The 20365-nt window shown below is 45.2% G+C and overlaps 1 protein-coding gene across 1 annotated transcript; it reads right to left on the reverse strand.

Moving 5' to 3' along the window:
• Window positions 1-7600: 7600 nt before the first annotated feature.
• Window positions 7601-19941, reverse strand: st3gal2 (ST3 beta-galactoside alpha-2,3-sialyltransferase 2). Its single transcript, XM_056416282.1, has 8 exons — window positions 19904-19941; window positions 17851-18583; window positions 13526-13585; window positions 12983-13116; window positions 10628-10807; window positions 10266-10311; window positions 9653-9772; window positions 7601-8948 (listed from the first exon to the last, which is right to left on the reverse strand). Exons 1-8 carry the CDS (start codon window positions 19939-19941, stop codon window positions 8775-8777), a joined length of 1485 nt encoding a protein of 494 aa, XP_056272257.1. The 3' UTR covers window positions 7601-8774.
• Between the last annotated feature and the right edge of the window lie 424 nt (window positions 19942-20365).

Genomic DNA, 20365 nt, shown 5'->3' on the forward strand with positions numbered 1-20365 from the left:
ACGCCCCGTGATGTTTACCAGGCTGTTTGTCTGGCAGGAAGCGTGCGGTGGCTTCTTTAAATTTATTATTTGGGATGATAACAACCTGAGCTAAAACAAAAAATCATACCCTCTCAATTAAGATATTATTAGATGTGTGGACATTTTATGTTAAATATAGAATAATCTAAAGCAACTAAAGCTATAAATCAAAATGTAATGGAGTGAAAAGTTAGTTTTGTCTTTGAAGTGCAGGAGAAGTAAGTCACATACAATGTAAATATTAAAAAGTACAAATATATATCTAAAAAGGCTGTGTGTAATTTGTAGAGGCATCTATAGGAAGAAATGTATTATTGTGTATGTTTTCGTCAGTGTATATTCACCTGAAATTAAGAATAGTTGTGTTTTTGGATGCCATGTACAATCTGTAATCTCACTACTAGATGACACCAAATCACACACCGGACCTTTTAAGAACAGTAGGCTACCCCAGTAATCAGCAACAGAACTCCAGTTTTGCCTAATTTAATTCAATTTCAAGATCACCCTCATCCACATTGTTGTCGTAACCCAGAAACAAAACGCACAATCAGACCCGTACTTCATGTTTCATGAAGCTTTTATTTGTACAATAGCATAAGATACAAAGAGTTTGATCACATATCAATGTCGTAAATACACGTGCCGCGTACTACCTTGTCCTACTGAAGAATGAGACGTTAATGCTTGAACTATGATGACGGATCCAGACTTCTCCTACAGTATCTATTTCATATGAGCCACCAGTGAGATGTATTCACTAAGCATCCTTTAATCCCACTAGATATGGTACACTTGATTGAGAGTACCAGCACAGAAACGGACACAGGTTAGCGTTGTTGGTGTAACACTGATGTGTGCGGTCTGGAGCACAGCGACTACTAAAGAGCTGTTCTGGTCTAATGCAGACCAGCTGACGAGACCTCAAACAGCACGATGCCAACAGTAGCAGGCGATGTCATCATGCCAACAACCAAGGCTGGCAGTCATTTTGATCGGGATGTATTTGTTCCTTTAAGCTCTCGAACGGTCAGTTAAATGTACGCCACTGATGCTAAACTTTATTCTCAATTACCCAAGAACAACACTTTAAAAATCATAATATTTCAGTATTTCTTTGTAGGCTACCGAGATAAAAAACAAAACAAACATGTGATTCAACAAGCCATTCAGAGGTGGCCGCCCATCCTATGTCAAATGTGCCAGGGTGCAGCAGACGTTTCTTGAAAGCCAATCGGAGCAGCTGGTCTTTTTTTTGAAACTGGAGGCGCTTAAAGAGACAGGCGCTAACATACAATGTTTACAGGTGTATTCAGAGACGGTATATTAAAAAAAAGTGTGTTTTTAAGATAAAAACAGACAAACATGTTCTAGTTGAAAATATGTCACCGTTAAACCCAGCAATCGGAAAGAAACAAATTGAGACGCGAGTGGTGTTAAAATAAAATTATAAAATGCCATCCATAGTCAGAGTTGTGATTTTCTTTTCTCTAGCACAGATGTTGTCTTTTTGTACACCTCAGGACACTATCAGACAACAGCAAACTGATGCAATTGTCTTGTTTGTGTTAACTCTAGTGTTTTGACTACTATGTTGCTGAGTTATAAAGCCGGCGCGATGAAAACCAGCCAATTGACCGTAACATAGCAAGTATATACTTGGGCCCTTGGGAGGGTTATCTGCTTTCTTGCCAATAGTTCGACGAGGAAATTGATGCAGCTCTCAAGAAAACAGACGGTTAGCTTAACTACGACTGGAATCAGCTCGCCTGTCCAAAGGTAACAATGAGCCTACTCGCACTACTATTAGAACCTACTTAAAATCGTATATCTTGGTTGTTTAATCTGTATAAAAACAGAAATGTAAAAACCACAGTTTGAAGTATAACAGGAGGGTTATGTGACCCTATGCTATTTCTCCGTACCGCCTAGCTTGCTGGTTCCCTCGTTTTCTCCCCATAGTGTATGACCTCGTGCAAGACACTGAACCCAGAGTTGTTTTCTGGGTGCTGCTCTTTAAATACTACGGAAGGGTTAAATACAGAGAATATTCTCACTAAAACTAAGAAAAGAGATCACATCACTCCTGCACTGGCTCCCAGTAAAATCAAGAATCACTTTTAAAATTCTTCTCTTAACCTACAAAGCCTTGATTGGTGATGCTCCATCATATCTTAAGGAGCTTGTATTACCATATTGCCCCACTAGAGAGCTGCGCTCACTAAATGCGGGACTACTTGTAGTTCCTAGTCTTAAAAAGTAGAATGGGAGCCAGAGCCTTTAGTTATCAAGCTCCTCTTTTATGGAACCAGCTTCCAATTTCAGTCCGGGAGGCAGACACAGTCACCTCGTTTAAGATTAGACTTAAGACTTTCCTCTTTGACAGAGCTTATAGTTCGGGCTGAATCAGGTCTGCCCTGGTCCAGCCCCTTGATATGCTGCTATAGGCTTATAGCTGCCGGGGGACGTTTAGGATGCACTGAGTACCTATCTCCTCTTTTTTCTCTGCATAAGGATGAATTTTCATCTCTCAATCACATGTTACTAACTCTGCTTTCTCCCCGGAGTCCTTGTGACTTCACGTCTCATGGGGTCATCGGACCCTATGAAACGGCATAGATCATATCTGCCTGATGGATCATCGAGGTCTGACCACGCCACTGCCCTGTTGAGACTCCGCCCACTGTTGAGACTCCGCCCACTCCTCCTCCCCACCGCCATCTGCCTGATGGATCGTGGAGGTCTCCATCGTGGAATATGCCTACTATGAACTATTCATACACTCTGTCACATTCATTGAATGTATTTTAACTCTAAATCTGTCCTTCTGTACACATTACATCTATTGCATCTGTCCATCCTGGAGAGGGATCCTCCTCTGTTGCTCTCCTGAAGGTTTCTTCCCTTTTTTCCCCTGAAGGGTTATTTGGGAGTTTTTCCTGATCCGATGTGAGGTTTTGGGACAGGGATGTCTATGTGTACAGATTGTAAAGCACTCCGAGACAAATTTGTAATTTGTGAAATTGGGCTATACAAATAAACTGAATTGAATTGAATTGAATTGAATAATTTCCCCACTATGGAACTAATAAAAGGATGAATGAACTCCATTCATTATCGTCTTCGTGCTAACTTAGCTTCGTAAAGCTAACTTTCTCAACACAGTGGTAAGTTCTTGTCACCTTATGCTGCGTTTAAACCAAAAGCTTTTTGTGGAACTCTTGGCACAAACAAAATGGCAAGTGCATTCCCCAAATTGTCAGACTATCGCTTTAAATGTAAATGCTTGTAAGGGATTGAGATGTGACATAGATGTAAAAAAAAAAAAAAATCTAAATGTCAGTCAGCTTTGTCTGAGCTGAGCAGGTTTGCTTTCAGACCTAAATATATAATGTAATTTAATAACTTTAATGTGCCTCCTTTAACCCTTGTGTTGCCTTGGTCCAATTTTGACGATTCATCGTTTCCCTTCAACTGTTTTCCAGTCATATGACCCGATTCAATCAATAACCTCCCCTCCTACCTTTATATTTACTAACATATTTTACCCTTGAGGTCAATATGACCCCCAGCTATAAAAATCCAGAAAATTATTAGAATTAATATTGTTTTCCAAGTTTAAGGTGAGGTACTTATGTTTGTTTGTTGACTCCCGAGAAACACCGACATTAACACATTGAATCGGGTCAAAATGACCCGAAGGCAACACAAGGGTTAAGGACAATGTAAACTCCAGTGAACTCCAGTTGTTAGTGTCCGCTACTTTGTGCAGTTGCACAAGGTCAATAACATATTTCCAGCAAGCAAACATATCGGGTTTGTGACTTTTCTGAATCGTGCGGCAGCGCATAGGGCCTAGTGTGTGAGAACAAACGGTGTGAGAACAATCCTGGATGTAAAGGGAACCTGGATACACTGACAGCAAACTAGAACAAAGGAGATGTTATTCTGGGTCGGTTTTGCAAGAGTCTGGCCTGAAATTCCAAAAATAAGAAAAATAATCATCAAAATATCCGTCCGGTTTAAGTTGTGGCGGACACGTAACACACAAGTCGGCTATCGTTTGACTTGTTTCTCTCGGCGTTAAGAGAGAACATGAACCCCCTGGTCATTTCACCGACACAAACAAGGACCACCTTTCCCAAAATGCTCTTAACCGAAGCAGATTTTTTGTTCCTTGACTGATGTTCCTGATGCAGCCACCTGAAAACTGGCACTCCTTCCAACTATACCAAAATAAATCAGTATATTGGGTCATCGACAGGAGAGCAAACCTACTAATTTAAATACAGGGAACACTCTCAGACGAGATCTTTGTCGTGCACCGTAAAACCTCCACTGATCACAATGTTCTGGTTTACTATTGATAGAAATTGAGGATGCTCATTTTCTGTGCTTGAACAGAGTTTTGGGACATGGCCGACTCTTAAGACTTTTCTACCCACTGCAGGCTGCAAGCATGTGATGGGATTGCTGCCAGCGAGTTATCTCCACACACGTTCCTTTTGAAGTTGGGGAACAAACATCAATAACACAGAACCGCAGTAGTGGACAACTCCGCGATAGCAAGAAGGCCGTGGTAACCCGATATGTCGAAGCGCCTTCAGCCGCTTTGTCGTCCTCACCATCTGCGCTGCGGTCACTGTAGGGTTGAAAACAAACAGCAGCCATAGGACAGGAAACTGCAACTGTGTGGGATTGAATCCAGCATACGACCATCTCTGTCTATCTTATCTAGAAAAGGCAGCAATACCTAAAAAGTATACACTTTAGGTATTGCTGTTTAAAAAAGTAGCACATGTCCGAATGTGAACTCACAGCGAGTCACACTGCATCACCGGTTTACATCCTCTCCGTCCGCCTGCAGCGATCGGCAGAAAACAAAAACAATGTCACAAAGCAGCAAGAAGTGAAGAGCGGGAGGGAGGCGCCTGCTCCCCTGGCAGAAGGCAGGGTGTGTGTTTTCGTGGGTGTGTATGTGTCTGTGTGAAGCTCAGAAGGCACAGCTCTCAGCCAAAAGACATGTGTGTGTGTATGTGTGTGTGGGTGTGTGTGTGTGTGTGTGTGTGTGTGTGTGTGAAGCTAAAAAAATACAAAGGTAGCAGATGTGTGTTGCCGATGGAGCAGCTGTAGACAGGATATGTCCAGCAGCAAGACAAGGCACGAAAGCATGAATGTGTGTGTGTGTGTGTGTGTGTGACAGAACAAAATCCTCCAAAGATACAATAAAACAACAAGAGAACTGATATCAGCAGAATAGCAAACAGTTCTTCCCATTGCCTGCTAGTGGCAATACAGCACCCCGACCCTCCTCTTTGTGTGTGTGTGTGTGCGTGTCTCATTGTGAACGAAGGTTGGACTACATGTAAAAAGAGTAAAAAAGTGAAGGACACCATATAGAGCGCACTCAGACACACTCAGAGGGCCGTGCTTTGTTCTCACACAGGTGTTATTTCAGATTAAAGAAGCACTCACGGTTCCTAAACAGCTTCGATTCACAAATGTAGCCATCGATGGAAATTCAGCTCACGGTGGAGCACATTATGAGTCACTGAAATGATACACCAACTCCTTTTAGGAGAAAGAAATATTGGTCTGGTAAACTGTAAGTAAGTATTGTTGTAAGTATTGTAGTTTTAAAGGAGCATTAAAGGCAATGCATACATGAATTAGTTTGGTGTCAAGGGGCAGTAAAAACATTACTTAAACTACTCAATTACTGAAAGTCTTATTCAATCATGGCTTTCCACGAACGTTTCTGTTTTTCATATTCTGTCTAGCAGCACTTCCATGACTGGTTTTATTTTGAGCCTCCTTGTTAAAGATATAAATAACCAACAATGGAGGCTATAAAGATGTAAATAGTTATTATTTGAAGTTACCAAATCATAATAAAAAAACATTCACGGAGCCACCTGGGTGGAGAAGAAAATCTAATCCGAGCCAAACTCAAAGCTAAACAGCACATAAAACTAACGAATGAAGTCTGCAATCTGCAGCGTGATATGCCATCAACATGAAAACCAGAACAGGAAGTGCAGTTTGTGCGGTACGAAGATGAAGTCTAAGGCGTCTGGTGGTTTTACCCTCCTCTGGATAGAGCTGACGTTTGAATTGGCTGAGTGGGGACCAGGGCGAGTGGTTAATGAAGCAAAAATAATTCCCAGATGGGGGTTTCTCTCACCCCGTCACATGGGTCTTAATCTGGGGCGAAATGCTCCTGACGGTCTGTAATCCCACTGGGATGCAGGAGTCGGCTCTGTGAACAGGAACAGAGGTCTGTTGTAGTCTCAACGCTTTCAAAGCTAAAGTGGTGAACCCGGGACAGTTTGTGTCAGTGTGAGTTTTCTGCAGTGCACGTCTTATCTATTCACCCCGTGGCAAATGTTGTGTTCTCATGCTGCCTTTTGTCAATCTGGTTCTTCGTGCCCCGGCTCTCGCTCTGTGGTCCTCGTCTCCCAAATTAGAACCTGCCGGAGCACATGTGGAGGGAACGCCGGGTCAGATCCGGCCTGCCTCCATCCAAACATGAGATCCCAGGAGACGGGCTTTTAATAATAATAATAATAATACATTCTATTTGGAGGCGCCTTTCAAGTCACCCAAGGTCACCTTACAATAAAATCAAACAGGATACAGGATAAAAGTATGAAAGATAAAAACACCATTAAAACAGAAGTTCAACATAAAAACAAGTGAAGTGTACAGGATCCAGTTATAGAGAGAATGCTAGTTTGAACAGGTGAGTTTTGAGTTGAGACTTGAATGATGTGATGGAGTCTGATTGTCTTATGTGTGGGGGGGAGTTTCAGAGCCTGGGTGCTGAGCAACTGAAGGCTCGGCACCCATGGTGCTGAGGGCGTGGCGTGGGATGGTTAACAGTCCAGAAGAGGATGAGCGGAGGGTGGAGAGGGGATTTTCTGAAGAAGGTCGAGAGGTGGGGGGGGGGACGATGAGAGAGCTTTGTAGGAGGGGAGAAGTTTTTGAAGTCGATGTATATTGTACAGGAGCCAGTGAAGTTGGATGAGTACAGGAGTGATGTGGTCCGATGATTTGGTACAGGTGATGATCCGGGCGGCCGGTTCTGAATGATTTGCAGTCTGTTGATGAGTTTGGTGGGGAGTCCGTGAGGAGGCATTGCAGTATGATGATGGGATGTGACAAATGAGTGGACCAGGATTTCGGTGCTGGACTGGGTCAGTGATGGGCGGAGTCTGGAATGTTTGGAGGTGGAAGAATGCAGTCCGGTGATGTTTTGAATATGGGGTACAAATGAAAGGGTGTTGTCCAGAATGACGCCGAGGCTCTTGATGGGGGGGAGGGGGGGGAATCCGCCCGATGGTGATGGGTGGAGCTGTGGTGTGTTTGGATTTGGTGATGATGGATTTGGAGCCGATGAGCAGGGCTCAGTTTTTATTAAGCCGATGAGCAGGGCCTCAGTTTTATTGCCGTTAGTTTTAGGAAGTTCCTGCTCATCCAGCTCCGGATGTCTTCAAGGCAGGTGATGAGGGAGGTAGGAGGATGGGCATCTTTTTAGTTAGTGGAGATGTGTTGTGTGTCGTCGTCGGCAGTGAGTGAAAATGGACCCCATGGTGACGGAGGATTGTGCCCAGGGGGAGGAGGTAAATGGTGAAAAGAAGGGGACCCAATACTGTGGCCTCATTAGAGCGTCACACAGTAACAGCCAACACTCCCTGTGTCTGTATGTGAGGGGGGGCTATAGCACGCTAGCCGGGGTGTTTAAATCCAGGTGAGATGGCTCTACAGACGCTGAGAGGCGCCGAGTCTCATGCTCGTGCTGCAGTGACCGAAAGCTTTGATCTCGTTCTGTGTCTGCTGCAAGGTGTGGAGGACAGTCACAGCAGTCGTCTATGGCCTTATAACCAAGCGTTTTACAACACATCACTGTCAGACAAGACCCTTGTGATAGTGGCGAGTGAGACTCGGCCTCGCATGGGACTTGAGAAGATCAATTCTTTCTCAAGGTAGTCATGGCTCAGGGTCCTGAAAAAGATGGAAGATTAGTCCTCGAGTCTCAAAATGTTCACCAGCACTTTGACTTCAGACCGTCGTGTCAGTCTGGTCTGCAGGCCTACAGGATAGTACGCCGTGCTTAGGAGGTGAAGAACTGTAGGTTTAAAGACACTGTGCTCGGTGCTGTAGAACAGCCGACGGAGACGTTTCTGTGGACTTTTCAGTAGATCACATACTGTGTTTGTGGTAATGGGTGAGTGTCAGGCACTCATCTAATGTGAGTCCAGAAGTGAGATGTATCTCTCTCTCTCTCTCTCTCTGCTCAATGTCGGTATTTGTTGTGATTGGTTGTGTTTTCCTGCTGACAAGCGTTCGCTTGTTTTCCACTCCTGAGTTGAAGCTGCTCCTGGAAAAGAGATATGTAGTTCTTCTCTGGCCATTAGTGGTAAAACCAACCTTGAAGACTAAGAGCCAATGACTCTCTAGTGAGCATAACTATGTTAGGATCTACATGTTCCCTGCTCCCCGTTCCTCCATGTTCTCCGAGCCTCCACCGGTGGGCAAATTCTCCAATATGAGGAGTGAATGGAATTGCATTGTTTGGTACCACTCTGTGAAGGGTTTGGCTCGCTTTCTGCAAGCATTTGGTTTTCATTTCAACCTGGGATCCCAAACTGGTGCAGGTAGGAGAATGCAAGGATATAACATGTTCTAAGCAGCCTCTATAGTGTCTGTTGCAGTACCAGAGTTGGAACATTAGATACACGGCGATCTGCTGGTTATTTCCCAGGGAATACAGTGATCTTGCCAGCCTTGGCCAGGTGTTGGATGATCTGGGCTTCGTAGTCGGCGTCGTGGACGCCGGTCTTCCTGAACTCTCCGGAGTAGCGGTTCTGTTCCCAGTAGTGGTGCCAATTCCCCCTGCTGTCTGCCCCGAAACCAAACACATTCACCTAGAGGAGAGTCAAGAGTGAGGGTTGGAAAGCAAGTGTGTCATTTAAAATTAACGACACAGGAAATTAAATGGGACATCAAGAGACAGATAAACTGGCAGCTCAGACCCGATTGTAAAAATACCAGCATCCAAAAAATGTCAGCCTAAAATGCTGGATTGGGAATTGGCGAGTACGCGAGTTGATTCACCAATCTAAAAAGCGGTTGTCATATAGTTTATCAGTTAGTTTAGGCAACACAGGGACAACAACATGATTTAGATCTCTAGATCACTCGTTAGCTACTACCATCAACAGTTTATTTTCCAAGCTGAGGAAGTAGCTAACAAATGCGTCGCCTCATGTCTTTCTCATCTCTGTTAAGAGTTGCATAAGTGCAGTATCGATCAGACAGGTGATCGCGAAGACTGTAACGTTAGCCAGAGCTAGCAAATTCTCAGCAATTGGGCAATATTTTACACTGGAACGTCCCACCAGTAAAAGTTCTGTTTTTAACCCACGGGTATCAGATTGGTACTCGGTATCTGACTTTTTGCAAATTCAAGTTGGCCATTAGTGTTGAGAAGGGAAAATAGTATTAGAGCATCTCTATAAATGTATTAAGAATGAATGTGATGTCATAGATATGTGTGTGGTTTCAGCATATTGCCATAATTTATAGTTTTTGCTCGTGTGAAAGCAGAGAAAGAAAGAGAGAGACGCACCTCATCGCAGACGTGCATGGCAAAGAACAGGACTAGCATTCCAGTGGAGGGGTAGCGCCCATGATGCCTGGTCCAGCGGTCGTGGATGTATTTAAAGAACGCTGGGTTGAAGATCTGGACCTGGGTGGTGAACGCAGAGGATGAGAGATATTATCCTGTCTACTGACCGTGAAGAATCAAACCTCCAACAGCCTTGTGCCTCAGTCGCATATTCAGAAAGATCCACAAATGGTGGATTTGTTTCTCCAAATATTTGCCCGCGTAGGTAAATCCAATTTCCTCTGAATTTCAGACCGTAAGCTTTCATTCAGATTATTTCTACAGTAATAAAAATAAGCACAGCTGCTGCGCATTCAAGAAAAGATTTCATAATACTCTGAGGTTGTGATTGAGTTTTTTCGCGGATTAAAGAGCAAGCAGAAGATTATTTAAAACAAAGGGAGGATTTATAATCTAACTGTAAACCCTGATCAACAACGGGGAGGGGATGATATAATTGCAGCAAAGTGGGGTCACTGTGTGTGTGTGTGTGTGTGTGTGTGTGTGTGTTGTTGTAATACTGAGTGTGTAGGAATAGCCAAAAGTAATCGCAATGCGCGTTGAAAATACACACCTTGTCTTTATCTACACGGAGGAACTGCTTCACAGGAGCGTAGGTACTGAGAGAGAGAGAGAAAAATTGATATTAGACACAATCAAACAGCACTTTATGTGATTGCAATGAATCCTGGATGACAGACGGCTGACACATTGCAACTCTCTTCTCTGTGTGTGTTTATAGAAAACGTGTCTTTACTCCCTTAAAATATACTCGTGTGTCTTTTTGCCCTTCGGTCAGACGGTGGATGCCTTCATTGTGTGCAATATGTGTCCAGCATTCATTTTATGTTTTTGTGCACTCTCTTGTGTTTGCTAATCCATGTGTGTGCATATCTGTATTAATGTATGTGTGTGTGTGTGTGTGTCTCTACTTACAATCGGATCTGGCCGGTGGACAGAGCGCTGGTGATCCAGACCAGATCCAGCGTCTTAAAGGGAACCAGGACGAAGCTGACGTTGGCCGCCAGATTCTTGGCGCTCTCCGGGTACATGAAGTGGTGAGTGGTGTGGCTGCCGGCGTCTTCTTCGTAGCCCACCGTGGGGGCCAGGTTTATCCTGGGAGGAAAGGAGAGACAACATAAGAGCTGTAAGTCTTTGTGTGAGCTATGACCGTTAGATGAATAGGTGCCAAAAACAGCTTCAAAGGATCTCATTTCAAGTTGACTTGATAGCAGTTTCTGAATATTTTTGGAACAAACTTTTAACGGAGTAGCTTAAAATGGATGTTAAATTGATGTGGCCAATGTGTTAACACGTAACTGCTCATGTACACATCTGGCAGACACAAACAGACATTTGCATACATTTATTTTTTTTGCACTGTTTTGGTCTCCTTCAACTGCTGAGGGAAATGTCAGCACTTTAACTACCAAAAAATCCGATGTGTTCACCAGCTAGTTCAGCAAACCAGCTCACAGTAGTCGAGGTCATTTGAGTCAATATGCAAATAATAAGTTTCAGGACTTTCCAGCAACACATTGTATTCAATAATGTGAATCTGTCTGTGCAGTTCAGACTTTTGCTGTATGTACAATAAATGTGACTCCCTGCCTCGAGGAGTTTATGTGCACATGACGAAGATGCATGTGAAACAAAAAAATGGGAGTGTGCCCTCCCTTGTGTCAGTGAACACAACTTCTTTGAGACAGCGGGAGGAAAAAGACAGATTGAGAGGAGGTGGGCGATGCTGGTGGTGAGTGGTAAGTGGGCCTTGTTGTGGCAGAGCTGATAATTAAAACAAATGGCAGTCCAACAACAGCAATGAGCTCGTGTAACAAGGGGTGCAAGTTGTGCAGGCTGCCCACACAGGTCTGCTGAGAGTGCGACGCTAATGGATGCTACACGCTGCACGGAAACACAAAATACCAGTCATCCCTGCCGAAGCTCACAGCTCGCTGCAGGAAACAACATATAGCTGTGTGTTCATGCCAACTGACGACAATCAGGCACTGTGATCCATCGCTGCTGCATGAAAAAGAAGCAGGGGGGGGGGGGGGGGGACGTGAGAAGCACAATCTATACCGCTTCTTAGGACATAAAGTTCTCTGTGGTGACCTCACACAAGTCAGGTGACATCTCTGTCAACCGGTGGGGGAGCTGGAGAGAGGACGGCATTAAGACACGCTTCTTTGGAAATACTGGAAAGACCATCATGAAAGCGCCTGATAAAATAAATGTATTATTATCGTTACTTTGATGTAAGAAGAATAGGGGTTACCGGGGAAATCCCCAGTAGACCGACGGTGTTGGGCCGGCCGCCTCCATCACCAACCGGCCCTCTGACGACCTCGGCGCCATCTTCACAGAACACTTTAAATATACTTGAATACATAAAGTGAATATTCACTGACTGATATGCATTCTACTCCTCACCATCTGTATATTGACACTCGTGGTTTGGATGTTGCAGGTTGTCAGAGGTTTTTGGTGATTTTAGGATATTCTCCCTGGATTCTAATCCAGAACACCTGCACTCCGGCAGAGTTGAAACGTACATTTAAGTTTCATTTTTGGGGGAAAGTTGTCACGTGGCCTCTTGACACGCGTCAAGACTGGAGGCTGAGACGCACAGACGGACGTATCCGGTCATATTTCTAAATAAAACAGATTTCTGGCGATTTATTTTTTCTTCATTCTTTCTGTGCGGCCCGTTACCAAGGCGACCGTGCGTCACTCGCTCGCAGACAAAGCGGTTTTTGAGCGTGATTCGAAAGCATTGGCACCAAAATGTACATCCTTTAAAAGGTGAAGCTGAAAAGCTCAGGGAGAAAAAGAAGAGGTGTCTGGAGGAAGGTGCATCACATGGATGACCCAGCATGCAACACGACCGATACCACTCATCACCCCATCTCATGTTCGACAATATAGTTCAGACTGATTCTACCCTCTGATTCCAGTTTCTTTATCGTGTGGTCTTTCTCTGCTGACATTAGTTCCTGAAGGCTCTGTAGTATCATCTGATACTAGCCCAGAGCTCAGCATATTCATCTAGTAAGCTACCCCTACCTTGAGTGTTACACTAGCAGTATCATCTCAGTTCATGTGTGCATCCAGGTCAAATGGTGGAGCCAAATGTTATTAAAAAAACAATAAATATGATGTTATTTCTAATTGTCTAAAATAATGTGAAGTGCATGGGTATATTTCCTAGTAAGCCAGTGACTGGTCGATACGTGCGATGCATTGAGTGGGCAGCGCCACTTTATTCTCCCAGTCAGCCCTTTCCCTCACCTCATGATGTAGTTGTGTCCGTCAATGGTCGCCCCATATCCGGCCCCGCGGAGGTTTCCGGAGTTCCCGACCACGGCGCAGCGCAGGCAGCGTCCTGGATCCCACAAGCCGTATGGCGACCTTCCAGGAATCACCTGCGAGTACAGCCGTGATTTATTTAAATCGGACTGGATTCAAGCGCCACAGGAAATGAATAGAAACAACCCAAACGGCAGCTCACACCTGATAGTAAAAATGCATCCTAGCTCTCACTACTGGGGTGAATTCTTCATGAGAAATGAAAATTACATGAGACCCGTCGGCCCTCAAGGAGCTAAACTGAGTTGTAGAAACATTCAGCCTCATAAAAGCACTGCGCTGCATTGGGAGTCGGACTGAACACACACAAAAAAATCCAGATTAATAAATAAAGAATGATTAAACCGACAGTCGAATAAAGACAATCTGTTCCCCTCATCCTTTGCCCATGAGTGTGAAGTAAGGATGAGGCTGATTTGAAAGTGCTGGGATCATGGAAAGGTGAATTAATAGTATAATAAATACCTGGAACAACCTCAGCAGCACCTGCTGGATGCTGTGGGGTTTAAACTGGGGCTGCAACATCTACAAGAGAGAGAAAGTGGGGTTAGCGTGTGTATTTTTCAGACATATTGGATGTGACAGATTTTATTTTGTGTTATTTTTCCGTGTGCTCGTGGACGCGTGTACATGCCTGCATTCATATCTGTGTGTGTGTTCAGGTAAAAGACGTGTCAGACTGACAGACCGGGTGAGCTGTGGTCAGAGGAGCAGAAGCACTGCTGCTCAAAAACAAGTTGATTTCACAAAAGAAAGAAAAAAAACAGATGTCAGTGAAAATCGTCAAAAAGAAAGCTAGGAATGTGGGAAAGTCCATCCATCCTGTCAACCTTATCTTTCTTTCCCACTGTACATAAATGGTTTATTCCACCTAAAGAGCCAGCACAATCCTGAAGGGTCTTTGTGTCTTTCCAAAAAAGTTTACAGTTTTTACAGCAGTGAGTTGTTCCCAGAGTGACAGCACGTCAGCAAAAATAGAGGTTGGATCAAAAGTAAGAAATGTAAAGAGGGGAGGAGCAGAAGCGAAGCAAGGGAAGTTGAAATGAGTTGAATGATAGACAGGAGGAAGAGGAGGCTGTTGGGAGTCTGTCCTTAATGTATACCATGAATGTAAAGCGGTTTGTTTTCCTCTTCGGCTAGGAGCTAATGACTGTAATGCAATTCTAATCCTTCTGCTCCCCGTGTGTCTTCATTGGGGCCCGGCCCCGTTCGGGGTCTAGTGCCAGCCATTGCATTACTTTGTTTATCTCTTCAATTGCAAATTTACGCGACAAATAGAGCAAATAAAACCGTCACACTCAGATTAGAAAAGTTTCTATTTTTCGAAAACGATTTTTATCAGTTGACGGACTTTGAAAAAAAAAAAAAACGTTTAAAAAAATACGGGGCGGGCTGGCGCCAGCTCCTGTGGGTTAAGACCCCTGTTCCTCCCATTGGATGGATGTAATCTGTGACTGGCCCGTGTGAAAAAGATGAACGAATACAACAGCAGAACATTCCTCATATATTTGGTTATGTTGACACATTTTGTGATCACATTTTGTATTTATTTCATTTTATTGATATGCATATGAAAAAGAAAGGATGTGCACACTACACATAGATGCACATATAATCAAAATAAAGTATAAATAAAATACTTTTGAAAGTTTCATGTTCACAACATCAAGACAGCTCGCTAACCACTGGGGTTTCGTGAAGGTATCTGAGGGACTCCAGCGAATTGCTAGAAGGTTTTTTTTGGTGGCTGCCGGTTAATAAAATGCATTTTGGGGTTTGTGATAATTCCAGTGTGTAAAAATCATTTAGAAGCAGCACAGCAGGAATGACATAGTACAAAATCTTTGTCAAAAGGAAAGAAACCATTTTCCAGGAAAGAGTTACGTCTTTACAAAAGAGCCCACGAGTCCTCCTAAGGTACATATTGGTTGATTATTTTCATTAAATAAACAATTTTGCGTCTACCAAGACACACAGCTAATGGTGCCTTCTGCGTGTAAGGAGAAGTCCAACACCTGCACACATGACAACATAATCTGCCAAAACAACAACAAAACACACACACACAGTTCATTCAGGATTTTGTCTTCTCATAATTTCCTTGTTCTCTTTTCTCCTTACCACACAGCAGTCTTCCTTTGTCGCCACTTCCTCTTCACCCAACATCGCTTTTCCTGACGCATGACTCATTCCCTTCCACTTTCCTTGACACATCCTCCCCAACAGTCTCCTTGGCCCCCTTGTTTAATTCCTTCTCTTTAATTTCCCTGGCTCCATCTATTGTTTCTCCTCCTCCTCTTGTCTCTTCATCTCTCCGTCTCTCCGGGATGTGCCACGCAGCTCATCAGTGCTAATCAGAGGCCCTGACATCTTTCTTTCACTTTCCGTGATTTTGTTTCCCGTGCCGTTACCCTTCTGCATTATTCTCCTTCTTTTCTCTCCCTCTCTGTTTTTTCCAGCTTAATCCCACCATCCTTTGCCTTCAGAGCCAACTTGGCGGCACGCTGCACCGCTGTCGTTAATGGGCTTCTAATTTTTTGGGCGCTTTCTTTTGGCAGCCATGGTGTCTTGCTTCCTTGCCCACAGCTTTCCTCAGACTCTTAAAGTATCAGCTTCCTGGCGTCTACTTTTAAGTAAATACCACTTTTCTTTTTACCGACTATGAACCCAAAATTCCACATTGACCCAAAATGTGCGACTTCTGAGAGTGATGGCACCTGCTGTTATAGTTTAAACATGAGTATTAACTCAGTGGAGATTTATGCATCGCGACATTTAGGGGTTGTACCACACCAAGAAATGCCTTGCATAGAGAATATGTAAACATTTACATCCAGTAAACGCCAAATATAACTGCTGTATATATTAGACTCCACAAAGTGACAAAACCTGTGGCCAACAATTCATTTATTTAAAAATTATGCATCCTATTTTCATGTTTAGAAGCCATGGTCGTAGCTTTTTATCAAGCTTTTTATCAGTTTCAGCAGAAAGTAACAAGCCAAGTGGCGGTTAATTTAATCAACGAGGAGTGGCGGTTGAGTGTTTATCCTCTTAACTGTGGAAACTACGTCACCAAACTAGAACATCACTTCAGTATTGCACAACAAATTGTTCCAATTTTTGCTTTTGTTTTTTGTTCAATGCTCGATTCTTTCCTCTCCTGAGGCCGGAGGAGGAGGAGGTTTGATTTGAAGAGCATGTATAATCCAATCATGCACACACAACACCGTTTGTTTTCCTTCCTTCTGAAAGTGAGTTGAGTGGACTCGGGATGAAAAACAAATCAAGTGAACAGAAAAAGAAAAAAAAGACAAGTGGATAAATGACATCTTCTAATTCCTAACAGAAAGAGCTCGACCTCCTTCTACAAAGTTCAAGGCTATAAGCCAAATAAAGGCCCGGTTCTCTTTGCCAATGTGGAAAATAAGGTCGACAGGTATACCGATCGATAGAAGGTGGTAATAACTTTGTGTTTCAATCTTCCAGCAATCATTCCACCAATTCCCCAGTAGAAAACAATGTAAAATCTAAAAAGATCTGTTTAAATCCTTTTGGTCAAACCCACTAACAACTCAAAAGTCTTTGGAGTGACACAAGGCGTTCGTGGGCAGCACGAAAAGACTTCTGTCGAGTTTCTGTTTGCATGGAGGCGACATTAAAGCACCAGATGGCTCTGTGCAATTGGATGTGTTGTTCTTTCAGATTCAGTATGATATCAAGGCTTCCCAGAGAAACACTGCCCTCATGTATCTGCAGAGGCCAGTGAGTTTACCCTGCTGGCTATGGCCCTGTACCATTCTTCTGTTCTACTAATTGTTAATCTTATTTCCCTGTTCGTTCCTCTTCCAACAGTCCATGACTGTCATCCTCACCTGATTGTCTCTCATTCCCTTCACCTGGTCCTCACGCCCTTCTCACCTGCAGCCCATCCCCTCATTAGTCCCTCACTATTGAGCTCCCTCACTTCCATGTGTGCCAGATTGTCTTGTGTGTCACTGCCAAACTCTCTAGTATATTCAAAATATAAATTCTGATCTGCCTGTTCCGACCCTGTTTGCCTGTTGACCCGACTTAAGATTTTTGCCTGCCCCCTTTTGGATTTGTTGCCCTATTGGACGGACCACCCGGTTTTGACCCGGCCTGAATCACCAAGTAAAGATCCTCCTCCTGCATTCCTGTTTACGAGTCGTGCTTTCTCACAACAACGACTCAACTCTCTTGGCTTTATTCTGTATGTGATCTCCCCTCTTCCTTTCCAGTCGAAAACAATATTCTCATGTATGTCTCCTTCTTTCTCTCCCCCAGTTCATCACCTCCCCGTTGCAGTGTGACCTAATGACTCAGCAGTCTGCAGTGAAACGTAACTCAGACCGGACAATGAGGGGTTAAGACGGACACACGGGGGACACCCTGAGAAGGGTTGATGAAGCAAGTTCTTCTCTGATGCGGTGCCTCTCTGTAGACGCGTTCTTTTCACTTGTTTCAGGCACGACTCAGTCGTGGTTTAAGCCGGCAGGGATGCACGAGGAGCATGTAGTACTACTTGTAAGAGGGGATTGGTTGGCTCGGTGACACGGGAAGATGAGGAGGATGGAGAGAGATCTGTAAATGTATATCTTCCATGAAACTGACTTTGACCTCTTCCCCATACACACAAATGGAATGAATCGGTAGAATACTTCTACAACAATTGGAAGTTGCAGCCTGTGGTATATTAGACACAACACAGCCCTATACTTAAATGTGTCACAACTGATCATGTAAAGTGCTAGTATATTGTTACTTACCACCCACCAATAGTAGACATCAGAGGGCAGCTGGATGTTGTCTCTGGTCCAAACGGGGGAGATATCAGGGTCGTAGTTCTCATCGAACCAGTCCGAGACGCCGGGGTCTCCGACGCAGCGCGGGCAGGCGCACGTCTTGGGCTGCGAGGTCTCGGCCGGCGACGGCCTGCGTGCGCCCGCGTAGCTGGGCACGAGCTTCACCCGCCTCGACTCCTCCCACCCAGGCGGCTCCAGGTAGTTGAAGCCGACGCCCCCGCGCAGCGAGACGGAGAAGAAGAGAGAGGTGAGGAAGATGAGAGCCAGTGAGCCGAGGAGAACCCAGACCCTGCGGGAGCATCTCGCCGTGCCTCCTTTCTCCGCCCCGCCGCCTCCAGCCACAGTGCTACCTCCGCCTCCTGCGGGCGTGCCCCCGCTCAGCCACGGCCTGAGCTCGGAGACCCTCGGGGGGACCCTGGATGAACTCCCGCCCCAGAGCCCCCAGCCCCAGCGCCTGTCCCGGTGCAGGGTGGAGGACGGGATGCGGCCCCCCCATGGCCACGCTCCCACCCCGGGGCCTGCCACTGTCCACAGCCCACCACCACCTCTACGCAGCGACCACCGAGACCCGGTCAGCGTGATCGGGTCGACCCCCTGACCGACACCGTGGACCACAAGGTCACTCACGATATCAGACTCGTGAAAACACACACACTCACACACTCTGCTGGAGGACAATGTGTCAGAGCCAATTCGTCTCGGTCAAGCTGTGGTCTCAGCGACGCCCCGACGCTTCCCGTCCCCCGCTGGGATCTCTCCCAGTCTCGTCTCACAGCTTTGAGCTCGTCTTGCCACACACACACATTCCCTCCTCCTCTTTACTTTCTTACTTCTCCCTCCCCGGCTTCCAGTGCCTTGAAGTGCACCTCTCTCTTTTCCCTCCTGCTTTCTATTTTAGGATTGACTGCGGTGTCCATCTTCAGTGAAGCCCGGTACCCGGCTTGGGCGCATGCTGGAGGTCCTCCTCGCTGTCTCTGCCATCTGAGCGCTCCGGCGCTCTGCCTTCTCCCTTTCTCTCTCTCTCTCTGTCTCTCTCTTCGTTGCACTGAAGCGACGTCGCCGAAGAAAGCTGGCAGACTAGTTGAGAGCAGCGGCGAGAGGGAGGGGAGACCGGTGGAGGAGGAGAGGGAGGAGGAGCAGTGGTAGAATGGAGGAGGTCTAGTCTGAAGGGTGATCCATCATGTCTCTAGTCAACCTAGACCGAGAAAAATAAATCAGCTCTCTTCTTCTTCTCTTTTCTCCTTCGCTGCTCTCTGCTATCCGGCGTTCTCTTAGTATTCTTTCTTCTGTTTTTAGTTTTTTTTTTTACCCTACTTTCAGTTGTTCTCTGTCCCTCGCCTCTTCCTCTCAAGGCCTCTCCTCTTCCACCCTCTGTCACTCCATTGTCTGTGTCTGTTTCCCTGAGGCTCTCAGAGCTACTTGGTGAAATTCACTTTTGTAGAGTGTATGCAGCTCGTCTGATGCACGATCCTCAGATCCAAACTTTAAAAAAGTCGTGATGAAAACCTTCAACTCTTTGTGATGAGTTCTGAAATCTTATTGTCATCACAAAAAAAATCTGCTCCCTCAGAGGGTGGTGACGTTGTAACAATGCAGCCTGAGCCAACTTCTCGACGTCACTGCTGTAGTTGAGTTCTTGTGCGACGCCTCGCTGACATTGGATCTGGAGATCCTCTCAGCGCTCCGCTCTGGTCCTAGAGGGAAAAAAAGTAAAGATCAAGGCAAAAATTACTTTGGGAGACACACCAAAAAAGCACCCAGAGAGGATTGTCCGTCGCTCCTCCGGTTGAACGATTTCTATGACGACGGCTCATCCGAGGACGATGCTGTGCCAAGGAAAGGGAACAGTGGAGGATGGAGACTAGTGATGTGCAAAGGCTGCGATGGAAGAAGAAAAAGACAAAACCAATCAGCCCCAAATCTCATCCTCTCTCCAGCTGGCTTTGCGACGGGAAAAAGGGTGGGGGCAGCATCTGTTCTGCATCCCTGTGTGTGTGTGTGTGTGTGTGTGACCCACCCCTTGCGGCGCCCCCTGTAGGCCATCTGTCTGCACATCTTTATCTAAAGCGAAATACACAGCTGCTTATTAACTCACCTGCACACACTCGCTGTTGTCTGTCTGCTGCAATAACACTGAGTGTCGATGTGTGTGCGTGGACCCCGAGGCACAAACCACTGCTCAGTGCAGATCAAATGTGTGTTGAGGGATTTCTCGCCCGAAGTCCGGCTTCCTGTCCTGAGGTAAACCTGTCGACAGAGAGAGAGAAAGAGAGAAGAGAGCGAAGAGAGCGAAGAGAGAGAAGAGCCGTTAGCCTCGTTGACCATATTGACATCTTTAATCCTCCACTTTGATCTTCTTCCCCTTTCTTTTATTCTTTGTTCCTCTTCTCTCGCCTCAGTCTAACCCGCCTCACCTTTTGTATTCACTTATCTCCGGCCGCTCTCTTTCTGCCGTTTCAATTGCATCAGTTCATTTCAC

Source organism: Pseudoliparis swirei, chromosome 6 (assembly GCF_029220125.1).
Source record: "Pseudoliparis swirei isolate HS2019 ecotype Mariana Trench chromosome 6, NWPU_hadal_v1, whole genome shotgun sequence".
Classification (NCBI taxonomy): Eukaryota; Metazoa; Chordata; class Actinopteri; order Perciformes; family Liparidae; genus Pseudoliparis; species Pseudoliparis swirei.

Excerpts from the sequence above, each read along its gene's own strand:
- st3gal2 (XM_056416282.1), bottom strand. The coding sequence starts at position 19,941 with ATGTGCAGACAGATGGCCTACAGGGGGCGCCGCAAGGG. Across the intron at positions 18,584-19,903 it reads TACAGGGGGCGCCGCAAGGG|ACGAATTGGCTCTGACACAT; the intron begins GTGGGTCACACA and ends AGCTTGACCGAG. Across the intron at positions 13,117-13,525 it reads TGCTGCTGAGGTTGTTCCAG|GTGATTCCTGGAAGGTCGCC; the intron begins GTATTTATTATA and ends CTGTACTCGCAG.